Source organism: Egretta garzetta, unplaced genomic scaffold (assembly GCF_000687185.1).
Source record: "Egretta garzetta isolate BGI_Z169 unplaced genomic scaffold, ASM68718v1 scaffold546, whole genome shotgun sequence".
In the NCBI taxonomy this organism is placed as follows: domain Eukaryota; kingdom Metazoa; phylum Chordata; class Aves; order Pelecaniformes; family Ardeidae; genus Egretta; species Egretta garzetta.
In genome coordinates, this window is record NW_009259986.1 from 164,875 (window position 1) to 187,153 (window position 22,279).

General features: G+C 36.2%; 1 protein-coding gene across 1 annotated transcript in view; it reads right to left on the minus strand.

Annotated features, from left to right (window-relative positions):
• Positions 1–1,491: 1,491 nt before the first annotated feature.
• Positions 1,492–22,279, minus strand: part of CENPE (centromere protein E) — a 36,673-nt gene continuing 15,885 nt past the window's right edge. The window contains exons 22-44 of the mRNA XM_035896025.1: positions 22,099–22,253; positions 20,740–21,054; positions 19,593–19,904; positions 19,237–19,395; positions 18,150–18,359; positions 17,234–17,518; positions 16,963–17,121; positions 15,837–16,058; positions 14,513–14,675; positions 14,090–14,307; positions 12,923–13,060; positions 11,828–12,028; positions 11,599–11,745; positions 9,888–10,100; positions 8,340–8,549; positions 7,630–7,839; positions 6,241–6,462; positions 5,470–5,673; positions 4,790–4,902; positions 4,210–4,301; positions 3,494–3,653; positions 2,789–3,051; positions 1,492–1,889 (exon numbers count right to left, since the gene is read on the minus strand). Coding sequence (XP_035751918.1) covers positions 1,792–1,889; positions 2,789–3,051; positions 3,494–3,653; positions 4,210–4,301; positions 4,790–4,902; positions 5,470–5,673; positions 6,241–6,462; positions 7,630–7,839; positions 8,340–8,549; positions 9,888–10,100; positions 11,599–11,745; positions 11,828–12,028; positions 12,923–13,060; positions 14,090–14,307; positions 14,513–14,675; positions 15,837–16,058; positions 16,963–17,121; positions 17,234–17,518; positions 18,150–18,359; positions 19,237–19,395; positions 19,593–19,904; positions 20,740–21,054; positions 22,099–22,253 — 4,469 coding nt within the window. The 3' untranslated portion in view covers positions 1,492–1,791. The remainder of the gene's footprint in view (positions 1,890–2,788; positions 3,052–3,493; positions 3,654–4,209; positions 4,302–4,789; positions 4,903–5,469; positions 5,674–6,240; positions 6,463–7,629; positions 7,840–8,339; positions 8,550–9,887; positions 10,101–11,598; positions 11,746–11,827; positions 12,029–12,922; positions 13,061–14,089; positions 14,308–14,512; positions 14,676–15,836; positions 16,059–16,962; positions 17,122–17,233; positions 17,519–18,149; positions 18,360–19,236; positions 19,396–19,592; positions 19,905–20,739; positions 21,055–22,098; positions 22,254–22,279) is intronic.

The following is a 22,279-nucleotide window of genomic DNA, read 5'->3' on the forward strand; positions in this document are numbered from 1 at the left end:
TTCCAACCCAAACTATTCTATGATGCTATGATGGAAAACAAACCAACAAAACCTGCCACGCAAACACCAGCACTTCACACTTACCACTGTCAGGAAATAAATTGTTCCTACATACTTATGGCTGTGGTAGGAAAGGAAACATTGCAGTTCTGAACTCAGTAATGTTATTAAGAACCTGTGCATTTTTGGCTGGCAATATCTTTAAAAGCTTCCCAAAATACTTTCCAGGTCAAAGATTTAGAGATAAGTGCTCGCAATTTCTTAGTAGTTACAGTAGTTGGCAGAGTTTTCAGCTATTCTAGACAAATAGATAGTTGGTTCTTTAATAAAAGATCTCTGAATTGCCTCCATCAGGTGAATAATGCTTGTGCAGCTCTTCCAGTAACTGCTGAATGCTCACAAACATGTCAGCATAACCATTTGCTTATCAGTTTGGGTAACTCAAAATGGAATACTTAAGAGACCTACCATCACCAAGAGCCTTATTCCTATAAAATAAGGATGATGCTTTTGATGCAGGTATCTTTCTTAGGTATGACTTTCTCATCTCAGTATGATTATTTCATTCTTAATGGAGTTGATCTCAGTGCCAAAATTCCTATGTAGTTGGCAGGAGAGAGTGTGTGGGGAGGAAAGGGAGGAGGATCCATCTTTTAGACTTCAAACCTTTCCTGACAGAGGAAGATTCGGTTAGAAAGAAGAATTAAACAAAACACTGGTGACAGACTTGTGCAACAGTCAATTTCTGCACGAAGTAATTGTTGCAGAAAGTTATAGAGGACACAAACAAGAAGCGTAATAATGATGGAGCCGGTGAGATTACTATACGAGATAGTCTTTAGACAATGAATATTGTAATCAACATCCTTATTTCATAGCACAAGGGACCAGTAAAAATATTTTAAAGTATTTAACACATTAAAGTTTATTGTCAAAACAAACCTTCTTATACAAAACATACAAAAAAGTAGGTGTCTCAATGCAGATAAGCAGGCTAGTAAAATAGTCTGTGTTGCAGCCCTTGATCATCCAGTTTGTATTGCATTCACTTAGAGTAGCAGAGGTGTCAGATCCATTGCTTACTATTAAAAAAATTCCAATACCCAGCTTCAGATAGGAACTGAAAGTATATTGAAAGATGATGCAGAATACAAAGTTACTCTTGGTACCAGAATTAGCTGAGCTGCAGAAATATTGTAAGGAGTTTAAGAGGAACCCTTCATTGTGTGCCCTACAAACAGAAAATTAGCAACTTCAGTTGCAATGTCCAGATAGAGAGGTTAAAATTGTGGTGAAAATGCAGTTTCTGTGAACTCAGAGAAAGCATGGTATAAAAACCATATGCTGAAAACCAAAAAGTATTAGTTCTTCCCAACACAACAGTACTGTGAAGATACAGATACCAACCATGCAGAAGAGGGCTGTTTTAGGAATGACAGAAAAAAAAGTTTAAGATTGAGAAGTTTCACAGTAGATTAGTTTGCGATCCATTCCTGTTAACATTTTTTTCCTTTCAATGCTTTTTTTGCCATCCAAAAAACCCCCAAAGTAGAACATCATCAGATCAGCAGGTTGTGGGTAACATTACTGCTTTTCCATTTTTGTTCTTCTATTCCAGCTTTTCCAATTGTGAGAAGTAGCAACTCCAAGACAGCAATGGATTTGCAGGCCACCAGAGCTCTTCTCACAATTTGTGGAACAGGCTGATGGCTTTTGACCCGAAGCAATTATCTTTCGTATATGCAGATTCTGGCTGTAGCTGCTGCAAAAGCAGCTTACAACAGAGCACCTTCACTGGGTGGTACAATCAGGGGCTTTATCTTTTTCTGAAGTTCCAAACCAGTGCTTAAGATGTTCTTCTGTGGGCTCTATTGCTGCAGGTCGCGTATCTATATGGAAGACAAGAACATTAAAGTAACACTTAACCTTTCCCAGTCAAGCAGTCAGAGTACAGCAATTTAACCTTGACTAGTGTTTTAAATGTCAACTATCAAAGCTTGCATCTAAGGAGCTTTGAATTGTGAGGAAGTCTGTACTATTACCAAGTTGGCCATCATAAGAAACAGCAGTGAGTCATATTCTTTCTGGAAGTCTGCCACTGATCCCTTGAAAACTGGTTAACGTGTCTGCTGGGGCCTTCTGAAAGTTTTTAGAAGCAAGTGTAATGAGGACAGTAGCATTAATATACTAGCATAGGTCACTAGGATAACTCCAGAAGCCACCAGGCCAGATATAAGAAATGTTGAGTAAGGCTAAGGAACAGAAGTTATCAAAACAGCTATTACTGCAGCTGGTGTCAGGCGGACTGGCAGATTCAACAAAGACTAAAGTCTACAATCTTGAAAAAGTTTACAAAAGAGTTAACCAGCAGTTCAATTTGAATAGTTTTGCCAGAAGTCTGTACTTAACCAACATAAAGTTAAAAAGCGAAACGTTTTAGAGCATCAGCTATCTCATAAAGATATTCTGCTAATTCATTTTTTGAAGTCAGTCATCAACTTCCACTGCAGCAAAAAAAAAAAAAACCAAAAAAAACCAACTTGTATAGATCTTCAGGGGGTGAAGGATTCATTTAAGTATTTAGGTCCCATAGAGCACATAAAAGCTTCACTGTTCTAGCTGGTCAGCCCTTCAGCAGTCAGCTGACTAACATTCAGGAAAATTGTGTTATCATGCAAGTTTTGGGTCTGAATATAGAAAGTGCAGAGCATTTACCCCCAATTTACAGACCACTCCTTAAACTTTGCCTCTGCAAATCTTTATAGGACACCACCACTGTGTTACATACCTGCTAGTGTACCCAAGCTGGAATTATCAAAGAAGTTTGTTGGACAAGTCAGTGGCAGAGGCTTTGATATTTCCCGAGTCACAATTTCCTGAGAAATAGGTTCCTTGGAGGGTGAAGGCATTTGCTCTTTAAGGGAATATGACACTGTCTTCCTCGGAGATCTTGGTACTGTCTCTTGAGTGGTTTCTCGTGAAGATCGTTCTTTCCATTTTAGTGCTCGCTCCTTCCATTTTCTAAGTTCTTCTTTCAGTTGAAGCTCATTACTGAAAAGAAATAAATCCCCTAGCATTTAATTAAGAAAAACTTCAAGTAATTCCTTAAGTAAGGAAAAATTCCTGACAAGACAGTTTCTATATTTTCAAATGACATACCACAGACATGGCAATGCAAGACCCCATATCTGTATCTTGCTTTCAGAGGCAATTTTTTTTATTTTTTAAGCTAAAATTCCTTCCAACATACAATTTAAGTATATCTTCTAGCATTTAAGAGATTCATATGAAAGAAAGCAATTTAAAGTTCAAAAGCCATAAGTATGAGCAATAAATCACTATCTTAAAATAAAAGTTTATGATGCGAAAGAATCTAGAAAATATAAAATTAAGAATAATTACTTCTATAAGGTTTCTCAGAAAAACATTAATGACATGCATAGTTAAATAGCAACAAATTATTTGATGTGTTACTGATCAGCTTTGTACTTACCTTAGTAGAAGGTCATTTTGTTTCTTCAGGTGTAAGTTCTCTTTCTGTAGCTTAGCTTGTTCAGATTTTAGAACAAGTATTTGTGTGCTCTGCACAATGCCACTGCCACCACCACAAGTAAGGGGTGTTTGGGATTGCTGAGGAGCTTCTTTTTCCACCACTAGAAGACAGTTTTATACAGATGCATGCATTATTTGGACAGTTAATATATTTGTTAGCCTATTCCTCCCTATGGTCTCGTATATGAAACCTCACTAGGTTACAGGTGCCCTTACAAGAGCTATTCTTTTTTATACACAAATACACCTCCCAGTATTGACACTGCCAGAGAGATATCGAGAAACTTAAAAGATTCTTCATTGGGCCATTTAGAGTTAAAATATTTATAGTTTCAGGTATGTCATAATTATGATTAGAACTACCTATTCGTCTGTGAAGTCAGTCAAGGATAAAATGGCAACATGAGCTACTACAACTGCAGCTTATCCCACCACGAGTGCAAACGCAGCCAGAGAAATAAACACAAGAACTGCTGTGATTCAATGCAGTGTATGTGCAGCTAACTATTTTATGTTCCACCTCAACTTCCAATGCACCCAAATCCTCCTCATACCCTTTGAGGTAAAAGGCCTGCATCTCAACCTGGACTTTAATCATATAACCTTAAAACTGAACATTTAACATCAAAGAGTCCCTTATACTTATCCTGAATTTACCAGTAACATCTTGCTGTGCTCTTCTAAGTTCTTCTTTTAGCTTTCTTAACTGTTGTTCTTGGTGTTCTGCAAGAGCTTTATAATTAGCAAGTCTATATGTGGAAGGAAGGGAGGAAGAAAAAAAAAAGAAATACTCAGTTTAATCATTATTGCAATTGCAGGAGGCCTAATTTGATTTCCAAATGAGCTATCAAATGGAAAACATGACCAAGTTACACAGGTAAAACTACATAAAGCTGGTTGTCAGTTAGATTTTAGTTAAGGATCAGTAAACCAAAAGCTGGACTAGAATTATTCTCTGTGTGTCCCTTCTCTCCAGTGGACTAGAAAGTGCTTTCAATTACTGCTTTCCCCACACCTTCTTTTGTCAGAGCAGTTATTTAATTTATGGCTGAACATGGAAGTTTAGTAATCAACCCAAGATGCATATGATTTTTACTCTCTGGAATCTAGCTACAATAAAAATCTAGGACACCTAAAGCTGAATGCTCACTACTTATTCTGCAGAAAAAATAAACAGAAGAGTACAAGCTAAGAATGAAGAAGTTGAGAATTGTAACAAGGTAAAATTTGAACTTACTTCATATCAAAAGAGTTTGATTGTTTCATTCTTTCCATATCATATTTTACCAATTGTGTTTTGAGATGATCAATTTCTTCTTTGTACAGCTCAGCACCTTTATCTAATTTTGCCTGAAAAGAAAAGATTTAGTATGAAGAAAGGCTCGTTACTTAGCAATGAATTTAAGGGTTGCTTACTTTGTATCTTTACTATGATCTGCTAGATTTTGCAGGACAAGAGCGGGAGCAGGAAGTTACTTTGGAATAGGAACACCCATGTTACCAACTGCACTGTAGTACTTAGTTGGTATCCTAACTCTAGTGTATTACATGTAATCATATTTTAGCAAGTTTTGGTGACTTGCTTGCAGATATAAATCTGGGAATTTTGAACTAGTATGCAAATATATTACACAGAAAAAAACAGCTCATGCTTTAGTTTCAAAATGTAAAATTTTTTTTAGAATGTTTCAGAAATGCATCACATACAAGTTTAGCTTCTAATATCATAACACGTGTTCTAAATTTTGTCTCTGAAGGCTGCATTGGTAGAATATGAAACTGCATGCTAAAACAGGTGAGTGTTTTACTCCAAGAATGACATACATTGCCTTTAGAGAGCTACATTTCATCTACAGCTATTCTCAAGCATTCTCTCTCTGAGATCAGAGAAGGATGAGAAAAGTATTCTGCTCACACCTGAAGACTCTGATTCTCTGTTAAGGCAGTTCTGAGGCACTTCTCCGTTTCATTCAGTTTGGCTTGCAGTTGGGTGAGCTCACTTGTCTCTGTTATTATTCTTATCTGTGCTTGTAACTTATTTATCCTGTCATCTTTCTCTTTGATGTTTTTTCCTTCTTCTTTTACTACATTTTCCAACTTCTGAATTTTTACTTCCATAGCCTATTGAGAGATATCAATCAGTTATAAACAGTTATGCCAAGAGATATAACAGTAACAGCACATGGTCGTATTCCTAATAAAAATAATCAAACCTAATGACAAAAAATCCAACACTACAGGCTCTTTGGCAACTCTTGGTGTCTACCTCATTGTTTTGTGTCACCTTTTAGTATTCTGGAACAATCAAGTCTAAAAAAAAGTGCTTTGAACAAAGGTAACTGTGACAAAAAAATAGGACAGAGAAAATGAGTCCTCAATTCCTAGGATTAAAGGCAGAATTCTTCTCCAGCTTCCAGTTTGACACATACTTAAAAGGAAGTGGATTTCTAAACTGACATCTATTTGTGTACAGAAGACAGGCAATTAAAATAATCACATTACAGGCAAAAGCTCAAACTTCCACTTTGGGAACTAAAAAAGCTACAAAAATAAAGTGCACTCTGGGCCAATGTACTGCGTGGCACAGATTTACAGCTGCCATCAATCTTCATTTTCTTTTCAGTTTGAAGTACTGTCACTTAGAAAACAAGCATCAAAGAAGTTTTCCTTGGAAACAAATATTGGCACCTTTATATCTTGTTCTGCAGCCTTTAATTTGTTATGAAGCCTGTAGTTCTCTTCTTCTAATGCAAGACTGGCAGAGCCACCAGGGGCCAGTTGTTCCTTAAGAGCGTTTAGTTCCTGAAGCAACTCTTCACTTTTCTCTTTTCTCTGTTTCAATTCAACATCAGCATTTTTACAATAATCAGCAGTTCTGGCACTCAGCTCTGAAGAAAGTTCAAAGAGTATCTGAAAAGTAAGTAGTGTCATACAGATAAATTTTAAATTATTTTTGAATCAGCTAGAAATAAGGTAAGTGAAGAAACAGGAAGTATCAGCCTGTATTAATTTCACATTCTTGTTTCACTGTCCCATTTGAAGATGCTTGCTCATCAGAAATGGAATCACTAATACTCAAAAGACAGGTCCATTTCCAAAAGAGGGGGAGGCAGGAAGGGGCATAAGAGAAGATAACACATTGCAAATTTACTGGTATTTCTGCATTAACTCAAACACACACTAACATTACAGAAACAAAGGAACTATATTGGAAAGACTTCTTGAATGTCAGTAACAGAAACACAGTTATTCCATTTTTTTCTAGAATGTATGCATTGACTGAAGTAAGTGAAACCATTTGAGAGAAAACACATTGGACTGTTCTAGAAACCCATACGCTTAGTGTGCCAGATAATGAAAAACTTCACACTTGTCAGGAAATGACCAAGTTGGATGGGGCTCTGAGCAACTTGATCCAGTTAAAGGTGTCCCTGCTCACTACAGGGGGGTTGAGCTAGGTGACCTCTAAAGGTCCCTTCCAACTCAAAACATTCTATGATTATAGAGACTTTTTGTTTGTTTGGTGAAAGCTTTGATTCACATCATATGTCTGTCAGGGAATTCTTCCCAAAAAGCCTATCAACACTGTGAAGTCCTGAAGAAGTCAAGACTGGCTATTGACTCTACAGAAAAAAACTTTAAAATAGGCTAAACTTAACAGGACAGAACTGAGTCACAACACCAGGGGAAGGAAGGTGGTGAGCTCTTCATACTTCAGATCAAATTAGGCTGCCAAGTTCTGCAAGCAAAGCTATACAACAATTTCGAACCTACAGCTTCCAGAATTCAGTCTAATAAAAACGCAACCCCCCCCCCTCCCCCATTTATCGCCTAGGAAGTCTTTTACAGAGCAGGTTTCCAAGTTTGGATACATGAGGAAAGAAGTCTTTAAAAATGTAAAAATGTTCTTCTAAGTATTCCTACATCTTACAGTTAAGTATAAGTACAGTAAGTACTGATAATAATGATGATCTTTAAGTCTTTTTAATCTGATTGAAAACAAAACGCAAAAAAAGATTAGAGGCATTTACAGAGTTTTGACACAAAATAAATTTCTGATTAAAGATTTAACTTTACCTTTACTTTAGGAGTCCAGAAGTTAATGACTTGCAAAAGCCTTTCATTATCTTTCTTTAACTCTTCTTTAAGTTCCTCTGCATCACACTGAGTTCCTGAACAAGCTTCCCAGAACTGTGTTGTTTCTTTTCTAGCATTTTCTTCCTGCTGTAACTTTGTCTCTATACAGAGAAGTTCACTTTCGATTTCTGTTACATCTTTGAGAATGCTCTTTAAGAAAAAGTAATTCAAGTTTAAATATTGCTTTGATAACTACATGTCTAAAGATACATTTTGCCCTCTTAGCTATCAATATTTGCAGAAGTCTGTTTTAGAATCTAATTATCATACAAAAGCAATTTGCTATACTTAAATTGCATTACTACCCTACTGGGAAAATGAGAAGACAATCTACATTCCTGGGGCAGATGAGAAGGGGCAATGGGAAAAAACATGCATCTCAATAGAAGTCATCTTGATATCAAGTAGCATGTGTTTTATGGGGCAAATGAGTAAATAACATTCCCACTATTTTAGAACCTAATAACTTGACTTTGATCCACTTTATAAACTAAAATCTCCATATTCTAGAATCAGTAGCATGAACCCCTCCCCCTGCCTTAAGTGAAGCCTTAACAGATAAAAGCAATGCCATTAGATTAACACCACCACATTATCCCATGCCTTGAAATATGGAAGACTTTCTGCCTGAAAATTGTTTCAAAAACTACCTCTGCATCCAAGTGCAAACTCTGTAGCACTTCACTGATGTTTAACTCTTGAGAAGATATTTCATCCTGGTTAAAAATAATCTTCCTGAGACACCGAATCTGAGCTCGTAGCTGATCTTGTTTTCTCTTTTCCTCAAGCAATTCCATTTCATACTTGTTAATGGTAGTATGATGTTCTCTTTTCTTCAAGCAAACAGAACTGAACAGAAACTGTTGTAGAAGCATACAATATATCAAGTGAACATGCTTTAAAATGTCCTGCATCCAGTTGAAATTCCATATTTTATAATTCAATTTATTTACTCCCCTGGTCTATAGGTGTCCAGGACAACCACAACACAACTAAGAAAAATCAAGTTCACATGTGCTGTATAGCAATGGCATATAAGACTTTTAGCTGGGTCAGCATTTCTGAAGTATGCTATTTTTTGTAGACTCCTAAAAATGCCAAGAAGTCTAGAAGACTAGACAGCCTTACATGAATCTAGACTTTGAAAAGCAGAGTAAGAGAAAAATAATACAAAGATTAGAGTTGTGAAAGGTGCAGATGATCCACAAGAATAATATCACTGTGATGATTTAAAGATTTATTCTAGTACAGATCACTACTTAAATCTTAAATATCTTTAAAAATAAAAGTTAAAAGGCATCTGTGGAAGAAAGAAAAAGATCAAAAACTGAAAATCCTATGTGGAATAGTTATTAAACTTTTTAGCTAATGGATATTTATAGATACTACTGTCTCTTAAGGTCACGACCACTATTTCTTGTATAGTGGACATGAACCTTGCCCTCTCCCCAGGCCTGTCTCCCTACCCCCCAGCAAAAAAAAAAAAAGCAAAAAAAAAAAAAGCCAACAAAAAAACCAAACACACACAAACAAAACCAAAAACAACCACAACCAAAAAACCCAACAACCAAACCTCCCCCCCAAGACCACAAAGAAACCAAACCACAAAACCCCTTGACATTTCACAGTAAGTAAATAAACAGAAAAAAACCCTTTATCTTTTACTATACTTTATCATTTACTGCATATGATAACATGAATTCTTTCCCAATTGCCCTTAACTTTTTTTGAGAATTGGAATCAATTTCTCCACTGAATTACAAACTGGGGAAGGTCTGCAAGGCCACAGAAATTATCAAACTACTTGGGCAGTTTTGCAGAATAAACGTACATGTCCAAGACATCTTGCATGTCTCCCCTCCCCCCCCCAATAAAATACATACTTAAGTGGTCCATAATTTGATTTGTGGAGTACAGAAAGAAATCCCCCCCCATTAAAATGGATTAATATTAATGAAATAATACTGTGCAAAGCAGCTGAACTACAGTAAAAAACTAAGGTTGAATAACTTAACTAAATAGTTGCAGTTTTCCAGTATTAAAGCATTCACTGTTAATTTATTTTCCAAAAGATATGGATTCATAAAAAATCAAAGCTAGAGTATACAGAATCCTAGTTGTTAATATTGAGAGCTTATTAAAAAACCCAAACCAAAGCAATTTGAAGCATCCACCTATTCAGCATTTTAAGTTGGTACCTTCAGTTTGTTCAATAAACTCTGGAGATGATTGTTTATTTTCCCATTTTCAGTTTGAAGTCTTTCAACTTGTTTACTCTGTTCCGACGAAAGCTGAGTCAGCATCACAGCTATCAGTGCTTTCCGACTATTTAGTTCATTCTTTAGATTAAGAGACGCTGTAGAGAAACATTCATACCTCTTCCCCATATCTGGGAATTTCTCAAGAAGCTCCTAAACACAAGTGAAACAAATTCATTCAGTCACAATAAGGAAAAAGAGTGATTAGCTATAAACAGAAGCTTAAAATAAATTGTCAGACTCCAGGACTAACTCCTACAGCATGTATAGGTTTTACAACAGAAAAGTTAATAAGACTAAGACTTCAGTTTTGACTTGCCATAGGAATATGACAAAAATACTAAGCCAGGCACAAAAGCAGCGAATTTCTTAGATTTCCAGAAAATCATTTCACAACCTCAAATTATTTTCATGATTTAGATTGGCCACATCAAGACCTGTAGATCATGTCTGAAATTAAATTGTTGCCTGTTCACAAGTTTGCCAGCTGGGCTGCCCTCAGGGTGAGCTCCCAATTTGCCCTACTTGGTCCTTTGTTGAAAGAAAGGGATCATGAAATGGTTCCTAGCACTCTGCCATAAAGAGGAAGATGTGATCAAGCAGTAAGCAGGCTGAGAAACGCAACAGATGTCAAGGCACTCCCAGTAAACCGCAATTCAAATACCACATGTGAAGCTAGGTTATACATTTTAAAGCATACTTCCAAGGCATACTGCCTCCATCTTTGGCTCTTAGTTGAAAGAAGCAGGATTCACCAGGCTTTATGAAACTCTTTGCCCCACAGTCAAAACATCAGAACTAATACATGCTCTGCATCCAACAGGAGCAAGTACAAGATACTTGAGAAAACTGCACAAGAGGCAGACAAGATCTTGCTTATTACAAAAGTCAGAAGGGGAAGTGCCATTGAAAGGAATCAACTGATGTTTGGTTCCCTAATTATTAGCTGCCTATTGCTGATGTAGGACAGAAAGACTGTGAATGGAGAAAGCTACACATAACTGATTTTTGCAATTTGGTCCTTTACTGCTTTTGGTGTTAACTGCAGAAGTACTCTGGGCTTTTCTAGCACGTATAGAATGATGTCTGAATCTGCTGCACAGACATACAGACTGCAGTACAATGGTACTCTTCCAAGTGTTTCATACGTATTCATAGATCCTGGCTTATTTTGGCTTTCAATAGGTTAGTAGTACTTCTCACATCTGTGAGAAAGTATACTCAAGACAGTTAATTAACAAAAGCTCTGAGGAAATTCAGGAGCTTCCTATTTTGAGGAGAGAAGCTATTTAATGAATTTATTTGAAACCAATTTATTTTTGATAGGGAGAAATGGAAGCGAGGATTGGGAAGGCTGCTAAAACAAAATGTTGAAGCACTTCTACACGACTATTTATTTTCATTGGAATGGCGGGACAGTAATGAAATGAAGTGAGAGGTCTCAACTGAGAAGTTCAATTTAACCTTCTCAGAAAGATATGCACGGTCAGTGAACGGCAACAGCAAATCAGCTGATCCCATGATTTGCAGCATCTTAGCAAGATATGCAAGCAATTTTGTACATTATACACAGGAGCAAGGTTTATGTTCCAGAACAATCGGTATTGAGGTTTTACATGCATCCTTAAAATAAGCAGAGAAGTAAGCTTACCTTAATCTCCAAGGTTTTTTCCTTCAGGCTGTTATCAACCATCTGCTCTGCATTATCCAGTACGTTCACCTGAACGGACATGTCATTCAGGTTTCTCTGCTTCAGTTGGTCTAGAGCACATTCCAGTTTTGCATTTGTTTCAACACACTAAAATAAAAGTATACATATTTAAGTACCATTCAAGAAGAAAAGTTATGAATAACTTAGGTATGCAATTTGCAACACCAACCATCTCAGAATTCTGTTGCAATTCTATCTTTAGCTGGTCCCGCTCAGACCTGACATCCTGGAGAAGTTTTTGTAGCTCATCTTTCTCTCGATTAATTGACGAGATTTGTTCTTCAAGTTGGAAACAGTGACTAGTTCTTTCAGCCAGTAACTGGTCTTTTTCACATGATACACTACTTAGCGTCTCAGTTAACTGTTGAATCTATAAAAAAATAGAGGAGAAAAAGCAAGAATTATGATTTGGTTCTGGTCTGTATACTCCCCTATGAAGTACACAAATCAGTTGTGTCAAATACAGAGAACAAAATTTCCAATAACTTTAAAACTCACACTAACAGCAAGAGAAGTTTAAAAATAATTTGTGTTCTAATCACTCAGAAAAAGAAATTAAAAAGTAGAGGAATAGCACGACACCCCGAGAACTCTAGTCAGCCTCAGTCTTCAATAAAGCAAGAGAAAACAAACAAGGAGGCAGTCAACATATGTCTATATCACAAGAAAATGAAAAGAAATAGAAGATTAGCATAAGAAACGGGCAATGGAGTTGTCTTTATACCTGCTCTATTGAATAGAAAAGTAACACATTTGCTAATTTGAAGGAATCCTCAATTATACTATTTGATCTACAGATGAAGAGTTTGACAGGTAAAAAGTGAAGAACTGAAAACTGCAAAAATACTGAGTTGGCAAGAGCTAAGTGCAAGACTTTCTGAATAACAGATCTAGTTTGAAAGTGTGCAAAGCACCAAGGATTCCAATCCCACTTAGGTTCATACTGTCTACACAGTGCCTTTTAAATTCTAAATAAATATACGTACACTTACTGACCATTTTATTAAGCCTCACACACACGGAATAAGTTGGCATGCATTCTAATGGAGTGACCAACCTAACTGGTTATGAGGCCGAGACAAGTTAAGGATGCTGTTTCTAAACATCACTAAAGAAACTTGTACAAAATTCTTTGCCCATGTTCATGCTTGTTTAGCACCCATAAGAATGGTGCACTGAGAATTAAAAATTAAATAGGATTTGTCTTGAGCACAAATTTAGCACATCAGAAGACAGAATAGCTACTAAAACCAAAACTATTCACCTTATTTGTTAGGCTGTCCTCCAAAATCTCTGAACGCCTCTGAACCTTTAACAAATGTTCTTCCCTTTCTTCAGCTTTGATCTTCTCATTCTTGAGGAGTTCTTGTTGCCACTTCAATTCATTTTCAGTTTCAAGGATCTAGAGTAAAAATAGAGCAATAAATATAAAATTAAGTTCTGAGATAGCACACGAATCCACCTCACACACCAGGCATTCAATATTTCATAGGAGTCAAAATACTTGGCACCAAAAAAAACCCACCTGCTTTAGTTTGAGTAAAAGAAACTTCAAGTTTAATCTTTGAAAGTTTCTCCTTTCACTAAGCAAAGCCTGACAACTAGCATACTCATAAATCCTTAGTAATGTAAAGAAATAGACAAAGTATGCTATAAACGTGTTTGGACAAATTTTCTGCAATCCCTGCTTACACGGATGAGTAACACAAAGTAGAAGTGTAATTTGAGTAGGATTCACATCAAAAACTATCTAGAACTATTACTTAATACAATTTTATGAATTAGACTGTTGTCAGAGTGCTGTTAAATTATCTTTGATAATTTATTATAGAACTAGCATTCCCTTCATTAAACCTCTGCATTTCCAGTGAAGTTGAAGTTTTACAGCAAGACAACAGATACTCAAAATCAGGTGAATTGGAAGATATTGGTAGCAAGAGTAAGAAGATTCTTCTCCCACCATAGATTTGAATTAACTACAGATATCTGAAGTGATTACTCAGCATCTGACCAAGGACTGCCACTCAATGGATACCACCCAATTCACTTGCCTTCACTGTTGTAAAGACATGCCTCATCCAGAAGAGAAATAAAAGTATCAGAATTGTCAGCTTTAGCTTCAAAACTTTGGAGCTTAACTACGAGACATACCATTGAATCAAATTCATTAAAAAAATGCCAATTAAGTGTTTTGGTAGTGAAACCCATGTATTTTCCGGTTCCTCATTTATTCCTAAGTAAAGCAGCCTCAGATAACATTTTCAAAAGAATTTACACACACCTTTAACTATCATTCCACAAGACAGAAGTTAAAGGATGCTGATATTATTGAGTCTGGTTATATAGCATTAATAGTCGTAAGATATTTTTCAAGACAGCTTCAAGGTACCAAGTGTTTTTAGTTATTATACTTTAATAAAAGATATAGCACCTTATCAACACTCTCCTGTAGGTTAATCTCCAGTTTGTTGTTCTCTGCTCGAATACCTTCCAGCGTTTCCTGGAGCCGGTCTCTCTCCTGTCCTAAGAAATCACACTGTTTCTCCAGCTGTTGAAGTTTACTGCTTTCACTCTCAGTCTTTTCCTTCAGTTCTCCCAGCAGCTGGTGCCTTTCCTCAGTTACCAAATTTAACTCCTCATTCAACTGGACTACCTATTAAAAATATTTTAAAAAGTATAAAATCAACACAACTATTAGCAAAAACTCCTCTTCATTTGCGATGTTACATTATCATGACACCATCTATTGGACCAATAAGACAGCACAAATTATCCTGGGTAAATACCTCTTACTCTAATGAGTCCTTGAGGGGACATCCTCTAAATTACTTCTAAGAGTTTCTTGTTACTATACTTGCCTTTTCTTTCAGTTTGCTTATTTCTTCATTTAGTTTTTCTTCAGTGTTTTGCAATTTCTCTTCTCCAGTTGCTAGCATGTTCTTCTGGATATCAGCTTGCTCTTTCTGATGCCTTAGCTCTTCCTGTAGATGTTCCAATTCCGTCAGAACTTTTAAAGACTGCAGAACAAGGTATTACAGGGATGTTCACTCAGTATGACTAAGTTTTGCTTATCAGGAGTTAAGAATAAGTCAAAGCATTTGAATTTCTAGGAGAGAACTATCAGAATAAACAGTCTTTTACTTTAGGGAAAAAATCCTCAGTTGTCATTCCCCCATTGCCTACTTTAAGAACTCCAAAGGAAGACAGTCTTTAGAAATAGTCTTTATCAGTTAAAAAAAAAATAGTAGGCAGAAGTAAAGAGGAAAGGTAAAAATGTTGGGGGGGAGCAGATTACGTAGATGACTATTTAAAAACAAAAACACACCCCACCATGAAAGACACTCTTATTCTTGTGGCAACTGCCACCAGTTACACAAACAATTTGTCCAATTGTTTAGTACGAAGATGTAAATCTAAAATTAAAGATTTGATAATCCTAGCTTTAATTTTTAAATTAGCTGGTTTATACATACTTAAATGAGATCAATAGTTCTACCTAAAGCTTGCTAAAATTCATATGAAAGCTTTTACATTTCTTAAAACAATTTGCAGAGCTTCTCTTAGGAAAAAAAGTATTCGCTAGACTTTTTAACTTTAGAAATTATCAGCTTGCTTTTTGTTAGCTACATATCAGAATGAATTTGTCCAAAATAGTGTGTCAGCATACTTTTCATGCAAGCACTTTGAATATTGAAGTCACTAATCCGCTAGGAAATGAGACATCAGGAAGGAAAAATAGGATAGCTAACCAGTTTCTTTTCTGTGCTTAGCTTTCTCTTCATCAATCCAGAATGAGCTGAAGTGGTAGGAGAATTAAGCCCTTAGGTATCAGTAAGCATGGATTACCTCTACTGTTCAGTGCTAAATGCAAAGGCACTGTAGAGGAAAGATTTAACAGGAACTTGCAGAGCTGTTTGCCCAGCAGGTGGCAGACAACTGTGCTTAAACCCAGTGCAGCACAGTGACTGAAAGGGCAGGAAGGAGATAGGGGGAAGAAAAAAAAAGTGAGACAGATTTCAAAGTCCAGATTGGTTTAGTAAACTAAGTTTTTCATTTACTGCTGCTATGAACAAGTGAAAGGAGAAGAACTACCGAATAGCAGATGGCTTCATGACTAAAATAATTGAGAGGGGTAAAACCTGCCTTTAAAACAATTATCTAAGAGATTTTATACATACTCTCTCCTTGCTCTCCTGACAGTCAGCCTCTAACTGGTGTCTTTCTGCTTTACAAGTCTCTACCATTTGCTGTAGCTCATCTTTCTCCTGATTCAGTAAAGTGATTTTCTCAAGCTGCTGACAGATACGCTCATTCACTGTTCTTTCAATTTGTTCTTTTTCTGACAGTAGCTTGCTGTATTCAGAAGAGACATGAGTCAGGTTTTCAGTTACTTCAGTGAGCTGAAAGAACAAAAAAGAACCAGTATTAACATTTCTAATAATCTATAGTACAGGTAGAAGTAATATGATAGACAGTTTGGAGAACCCCCCCCCCCCCAGTATCATTCTAATTTATTAAATTTTGTTGTCCCAGTAATCAGGTTGTGATTTAAGAGTGTTATTGGATCACATTTCACAAGCACTATCTGTACATATGGGTTATTATAACTGGATTATTTTACAGAAGACACCTCTTAGTTCACTGCTATAGTAAGCAAAGAAAGATGTATGTAACAATTTTGTGTAAGAGCCAATCAAATTTCAGTGCTTCTGTCTCATTTGGTAGACAAAAATGAAATGTGTAAAGACCTACAGGTCATTTTAAATCCATAAAAATTATTCCATTGCTGTATCCACAGCAGATAAGCTTGATTCTAACAAGCGTTAATGTCTTCTAAAAGCCACGATAGCTTCAGACATGAAAATAGTAAGTAGATAAGAAATTTATAATAGTGCAGCAAGTTAAAGAATGAGCTAAAGAGCCTTTTAGTTGCTCAAGTATCTTCAGAGTTATGTAGCTAAAAGGCATATTATTAGAATTTTAAAAGTTTTAAGACTTGGAAAATGCAGAGGTCAAAGAGCAGTATTGATTCCAAATTATATTCCATCATTCAGCACTCAGGCATGTTTAGTTATAAGTAAGGGTTGTAGCTTGCAGGTCAAGTTGCATTTGATCATCTTTTCACTGCCTCTGTTCTAAAGAATTCTTTTGAGAAGCGGTACAGAGAAAAAAAACAGAAGGGGAAAACTTTTAATTAAGTTTCGTTATTACGTTTACTGAACCCTTACAAACTGAAGTCTGCAGAGGACATGGCTCGCCAATCATGATAGAATTTTTAGTTTAATTGACAAAACTGCATCTGACCTTCTGCTGCAGGTCATCTGTTGTTTCCTTCAATGCCTCTTGCGCTTTCACGAGTTGATTTTCTTTCTCTGAAATACTTCCTTTCAGCTCCACAATAGTCTCCTGATGTTGTTCGAGAGAGTTATGAACACGTCTCAGCTCTTCCTGCATCTCTGAATTCTTTGGACACACCACAGTTAAAGTACATTAAAGCCTGAACAACACTGCCAAATTTTAAAGACAGAAGGTTACTAAAGCCATTATCTTAAAGGAAAAAGACTATTTTTCTTACCATGCTAATTGTCTTCTGTATAGTTTCTCTTAGCTGGTCTCTCTCGTTTTGGAGATTCTCCAGTTGCATTTCAAGATCACCATCTCCTCTTTCTGTCAGAGTGCTCACTTCTTTACAGTCATGCAATTTTGGAATAAAATCTGTTCTCCCCATTTTTCCAGATTCTCTTTGAGGTTCATTGGCCTTCACTTCCTCCATTTCATGCAATTTCCTTTGGGCCTGGCTCAGCTCTTCTCTCAGAAGAAATAATTCTTGCTCAAGAGATTTTTCTCGATTCTGTGGTGTCTATTTTATGCAGAGATAAAAGTCAACACATGTGGGGAAGTAGCTTTAAGAGAAACATATCTGACCTTTGACAGGTTGACTACATAAACCAAACAGAAGCAATGTTTTAGGGATTTGTATTTTTTTTTTTTTTTCAGAATAATAAGACTTGACTGAACTCAATGTGCAATTCAAGTTTCTCAAAATAAGACATGGAAAAGTAAAATCTGAAGTGAGGACTTCTGAAACAAGTTACCAGAAGTAGAATTGGCTGCAATGTCCCTTTCACTGCCAGGAACAAAAAGTCACTTCTATCTATGCTTTGAAAAAGCAGAACCACCCTTTCCAGCAATTTTTAGCTTCAACTACTTAATTATAGAACCACATCTCTGTGTGGATCAACTCAGAACATTATCATCCTATATAAAGTTACAATTCTATTTACAGAAAAATTCTTGTCATATGCTACTACTAGTTGTCTATATATAACAATATGGGTGGGATATATTTCAAGTAAACAATAATAATCCTGGTGTTTAATGGTCTGCAGTCAAACAGCAGGACCCTTTTCTCCTGTTTGTTTTGCAGATTATTTTCGCTCAAGTGAAAGTTTAAGTAAGCAGGCTTTTCATTACAGCCTTCGCATAATTACCAAAGTTTCTTCCCCATACTCTTCTTTTTTCAAGTGCAAACTGTCCAGCTTATCCTGCAGTGATTTGTTCTCTTGTGTAAGGAGAAAGATTTGTTCCTTTAGCGCCTGAAGCTGATCGCTTTCTCTACAGTTGTTATCTTCTGATTTTTCCTCGGCAAGCTGGTCTCTCTCTGATGCGATGATTTTTATTTCCTCCGTCATTTGTGATATCTATAAGAAGTGTGCAAAGACAGTATTTCCATCAATTCAAAAGCAAAATTAAATGCAAAAGTTGTTTGATTCACTCTGCTACAGTATTTTTAACATCAAACCACTGTAACCAAACTGGCTAAACCTCCTGAGTCTTAGGCTTTTGTCACCTGTTCTGTTTTAAATGCAGCCTCCTTTTAGTAGTCTTTTCCACAATATTGGCCAGACTTTTACCTGGAAAAAGTCTGAGAAGCAGCAGCCAAATAAGAAATACCTGTTAATTATTTTTATGCACCTGTTCCAAAACATGCAAATGCTGAGTTGGCACCCATTGACTTACTGGGTCAGGCAGTTGATAAATGTCAAGGAAAAAAAAAAAAAATCCTATCTCTCATACTACAGGTTCTTCCTCCAGAGAAACCGTGCCACTGAAACAACTGTGTAACATATTCTCAGCACCCTTCTTTGTCAGTTGTTGAACACACAGGCACAAAATCCATTAGATCAGCCTTCTACTGTATGTTGGGAACTGAGCTGCCATGTGTTACCCTTCTCATTGGGACCGAGTGTTATAAACCATTAGCCTCATTCCTACCCCTTATCTCTTCTTCCATTTCCCACCTAATGCCACCACTCAAATTGACAACCATGTGGCACGCTAGTTAAGCAAAGGTTTATTAGTGTTCATTACAGCCTGAAGTTCTACATAAATACATCAGCAAATGGTAAAGACTTGGATCAGGCAGTACTACTTTCTTGCCCACTTTCTACCAAAGGCCTAGAAATTTTTTTAAGGTCAAGCAGAAGAGACTATAAGCAGACTAACTAGGCTTGTTTTCACAGTGTTGGAAAAGACATTAAAACTATTTTTATTTTGAATTATTACATAACATTTTACCCGTATTTCAAGTTCTTTAATGGTTTTCCTTAGTGCCTCTTCAACACTCAGAATCTGAGCTTCTTTTTCAGAAATACTTTTTTCCAACTTCTTGACAGTGTTCTGGGTTTGCTTGAGAGAACTTTGTGCATTTCTCAGTTCTTCGTGTGCCAAAATGTTCTTTAGAATAAAAGAAAGAAAATCCACAAAAGAAAATACAAGTATTTTGCAATGTTAGTAAGCACTCCTCGATTAAAAAAGCCCCCACGACCCCCACAAAAACCCACTCCCCTACATATTTCAATATAATTTATAAGCGTTCTTACACCCTTCCCCTTAACATGTATGGTCCATTTCTACAAAGGCAGAAGTCCTACCATTGAAACAGTGTCCTTTATATCTTCTTTGAGTTGGTCTGTCTCAGCTTGGAGAGACTCTTCTTTTTGCTTCAGGAAATCTCTTTCCTGGATTAGAATTTTTATTTCTTCCTGGCATTCAGTAAGCTGCTGAAGAACTTCCTGTATCTCCAAATCCTTGGCCTCCAGTCTCAACTCCATAATCTTTTCTTGCTCTTTTAGTTGCTCCATTTCATTTAACTTCTGCTGAGTCCGAATAAAATCTTCTCTTACCTCAAGAAGTTGTTTGTGTTCTGCTGTCTTTTCTTCTAGTTCCTTGATTTTGCTAGAGAGCTTTAGTTTGAAAAGGAAAATTTTCATTGTAACGCAAAACTGCATAATGTGTACATGTTCTCACACAATCTCATATTAGCTTAGAAAAGGCAAGAGATGCCAGCTTTCAACAGGAGAATAAGTTGTTCATCATTTCACTTTAAGTCACTGCTTATATTCTTGCCCACATTAAATAAGCATTGTTTATGGAACCTTCCTGTGGTTTCTCCTTAGCAGCAAAAGTCTTACTAATATAACACCACATATGAAACTGTAGCATAGCTTAAGAATTATCAAATTAGGAGCTATCAAATCCATAGCTAGAATATGACAGCCATATCAGTGCCAAAAACCTTGTCAAAAATATGCATCTTCAGTTCCTTTTTCTTAAATATTTTTTCCTTTCCAAGTGCCAATTTATGTGGTGATTCTGGTTTGAAAGATCTTCTGTTCTACACAGACTCCAGTTCACGATGAGGAAACTGTTTTTATGACTTTAGTAGATAGAGTAGGTTATAGCAGCATATTTAAAAAAATATTTGCATAATAAAGATATAACTTAAGAGTGGCAAAATAAAAATTAAAAGGTCAAGTACAGAAAGAGAATATATGTCCTGGCACAACATTTACATTTCTTTGCCTATGAACAAAGAGCCCATTGAACTGTGTAATCCTGCAGCCTTATACACCTGGCATAGAGTAAGTAATATCCACTCATGCTAGAGGAATTTCAATGATAGTGTTATTTATTTATACCTTTAAGGCTACTTCTCCGAGAGTTGTCTTTTTTTTTTTTTTAAGACTAAGAATTAATTCCTCATGTCTTATCTGTAAAAAGGAACAAGCTAACACTGACCTCTAATTTCACTTCATCCAAAGTTGTTTTAGACTCTCGTGCTTCTTCAGATAGAATACCTATTTGGAGCTTCATTTGTTCATTGTTTTCTGATGCAGCTACATATTTTTGCTCTAGTTCTTCATGGAGCTGTTTAAGTGCTACATACTCCTGATCAGACTTTATGTATTTAAGTTGTGCATCTGCTAGATCATCTTTTGATTTTCCAATTTCTTCAGTCATATGTTTAAGTCTCATTTCATTATCAGCTACTTCAGAAAGCAGCTTTTCTCTTTCCAATTTTAATAAGTGTAGCTCCTCACTTTTTTCAAGAATCTGCCAACAGAAAAACAATATTAATAGTATTTTCTAAATCACTATTTGCCATAGCTGCATAATAAAAATCACATTCATATTCAGATCATAGGAAATGAAGTACAGGCAAAGACACAGCACAAGCACAGTACATTGGGTTTTGCTTTGTTGGGAGGGAGCTGTCTGGCAAACAAGCCATCAAACAGAAGCAAGACAGACAAGCCCCTTCTAAAACCTTGAAACATCTCCTCTCACTCTTTAGATGTTCTTTAAATATTTCCCGTTTCCTACATTTCAGCTAGGACTGGACTGATACTCCTAGCTATAGCTCCTAAACTGAATATTTAGATCTATCAATACTTTCTTCATGACACGGAGTTTCTCAAGTTGTTAACTTCTAATTAGATTTTGTTTAGTAGTGGAAGTAGACCACTGGAAGGGTTTGGAACTTTTTGCAAAGCATTCACAAGTTTGTGAGGTTACTTGCCCTCAATAACTTTCACTGCACATACTTAGTAGCAGTTATTTAAGGATAAAGAAAGTATTTGCAAACAAACCCTTTAGGACACATTTATAGTAAACTTAGTCTACTAAGGCCTGACCTGCCAGGAAACAGAAAGACCTCCTTAAAAGTTTTCCAGAATTTGCAATTTAAAGCTCTGACTTCTCAAGCAGCATTTCAGCTAAGAGGTCTTGAAATTCTTTGCCCAGTTAGACAAAAATTCAGTTTTAGAACAGTAAACCAGGATCAATCACCATGATACACATATACACAGTTTTCAATGGTGACCATGGCAAATAAGCAGGCAAGTGTTGGACTAGAAATTCCTGACTAATCATTGTAGACAGTGACTAAACATGTGATCTTAAATTTATTCCTAGGTGCAAATATGAAATACTTCAGGAACGATAGTTTAATGAGCTTAGTTGTGTTGAATCAAATAACCTGAGATTTTACAAGTTTTAGCTTTAAAACTTCATATCCAATAGGCCTCCATTAATATATTACCAGTCAAGTACAACATAAAAAAAAACAAGGACAAAGTTAAATTTTTTTTTGTTTACCTCTTTCTGCTGTATCTCAACAGTACTTGGTAGAGATTGAAACTCTGATAGCTCATTTACTTGTTTTTGTAGAAGGGCATTCTCTTTCAATGATTTTTCTAGTTGTTCTTTTAAGCCAGCTGCCTTTTTTTCCAGCTCCACAAGAGAGAGCAGATCTAGAGAATTAACAGTTTAGATTAAT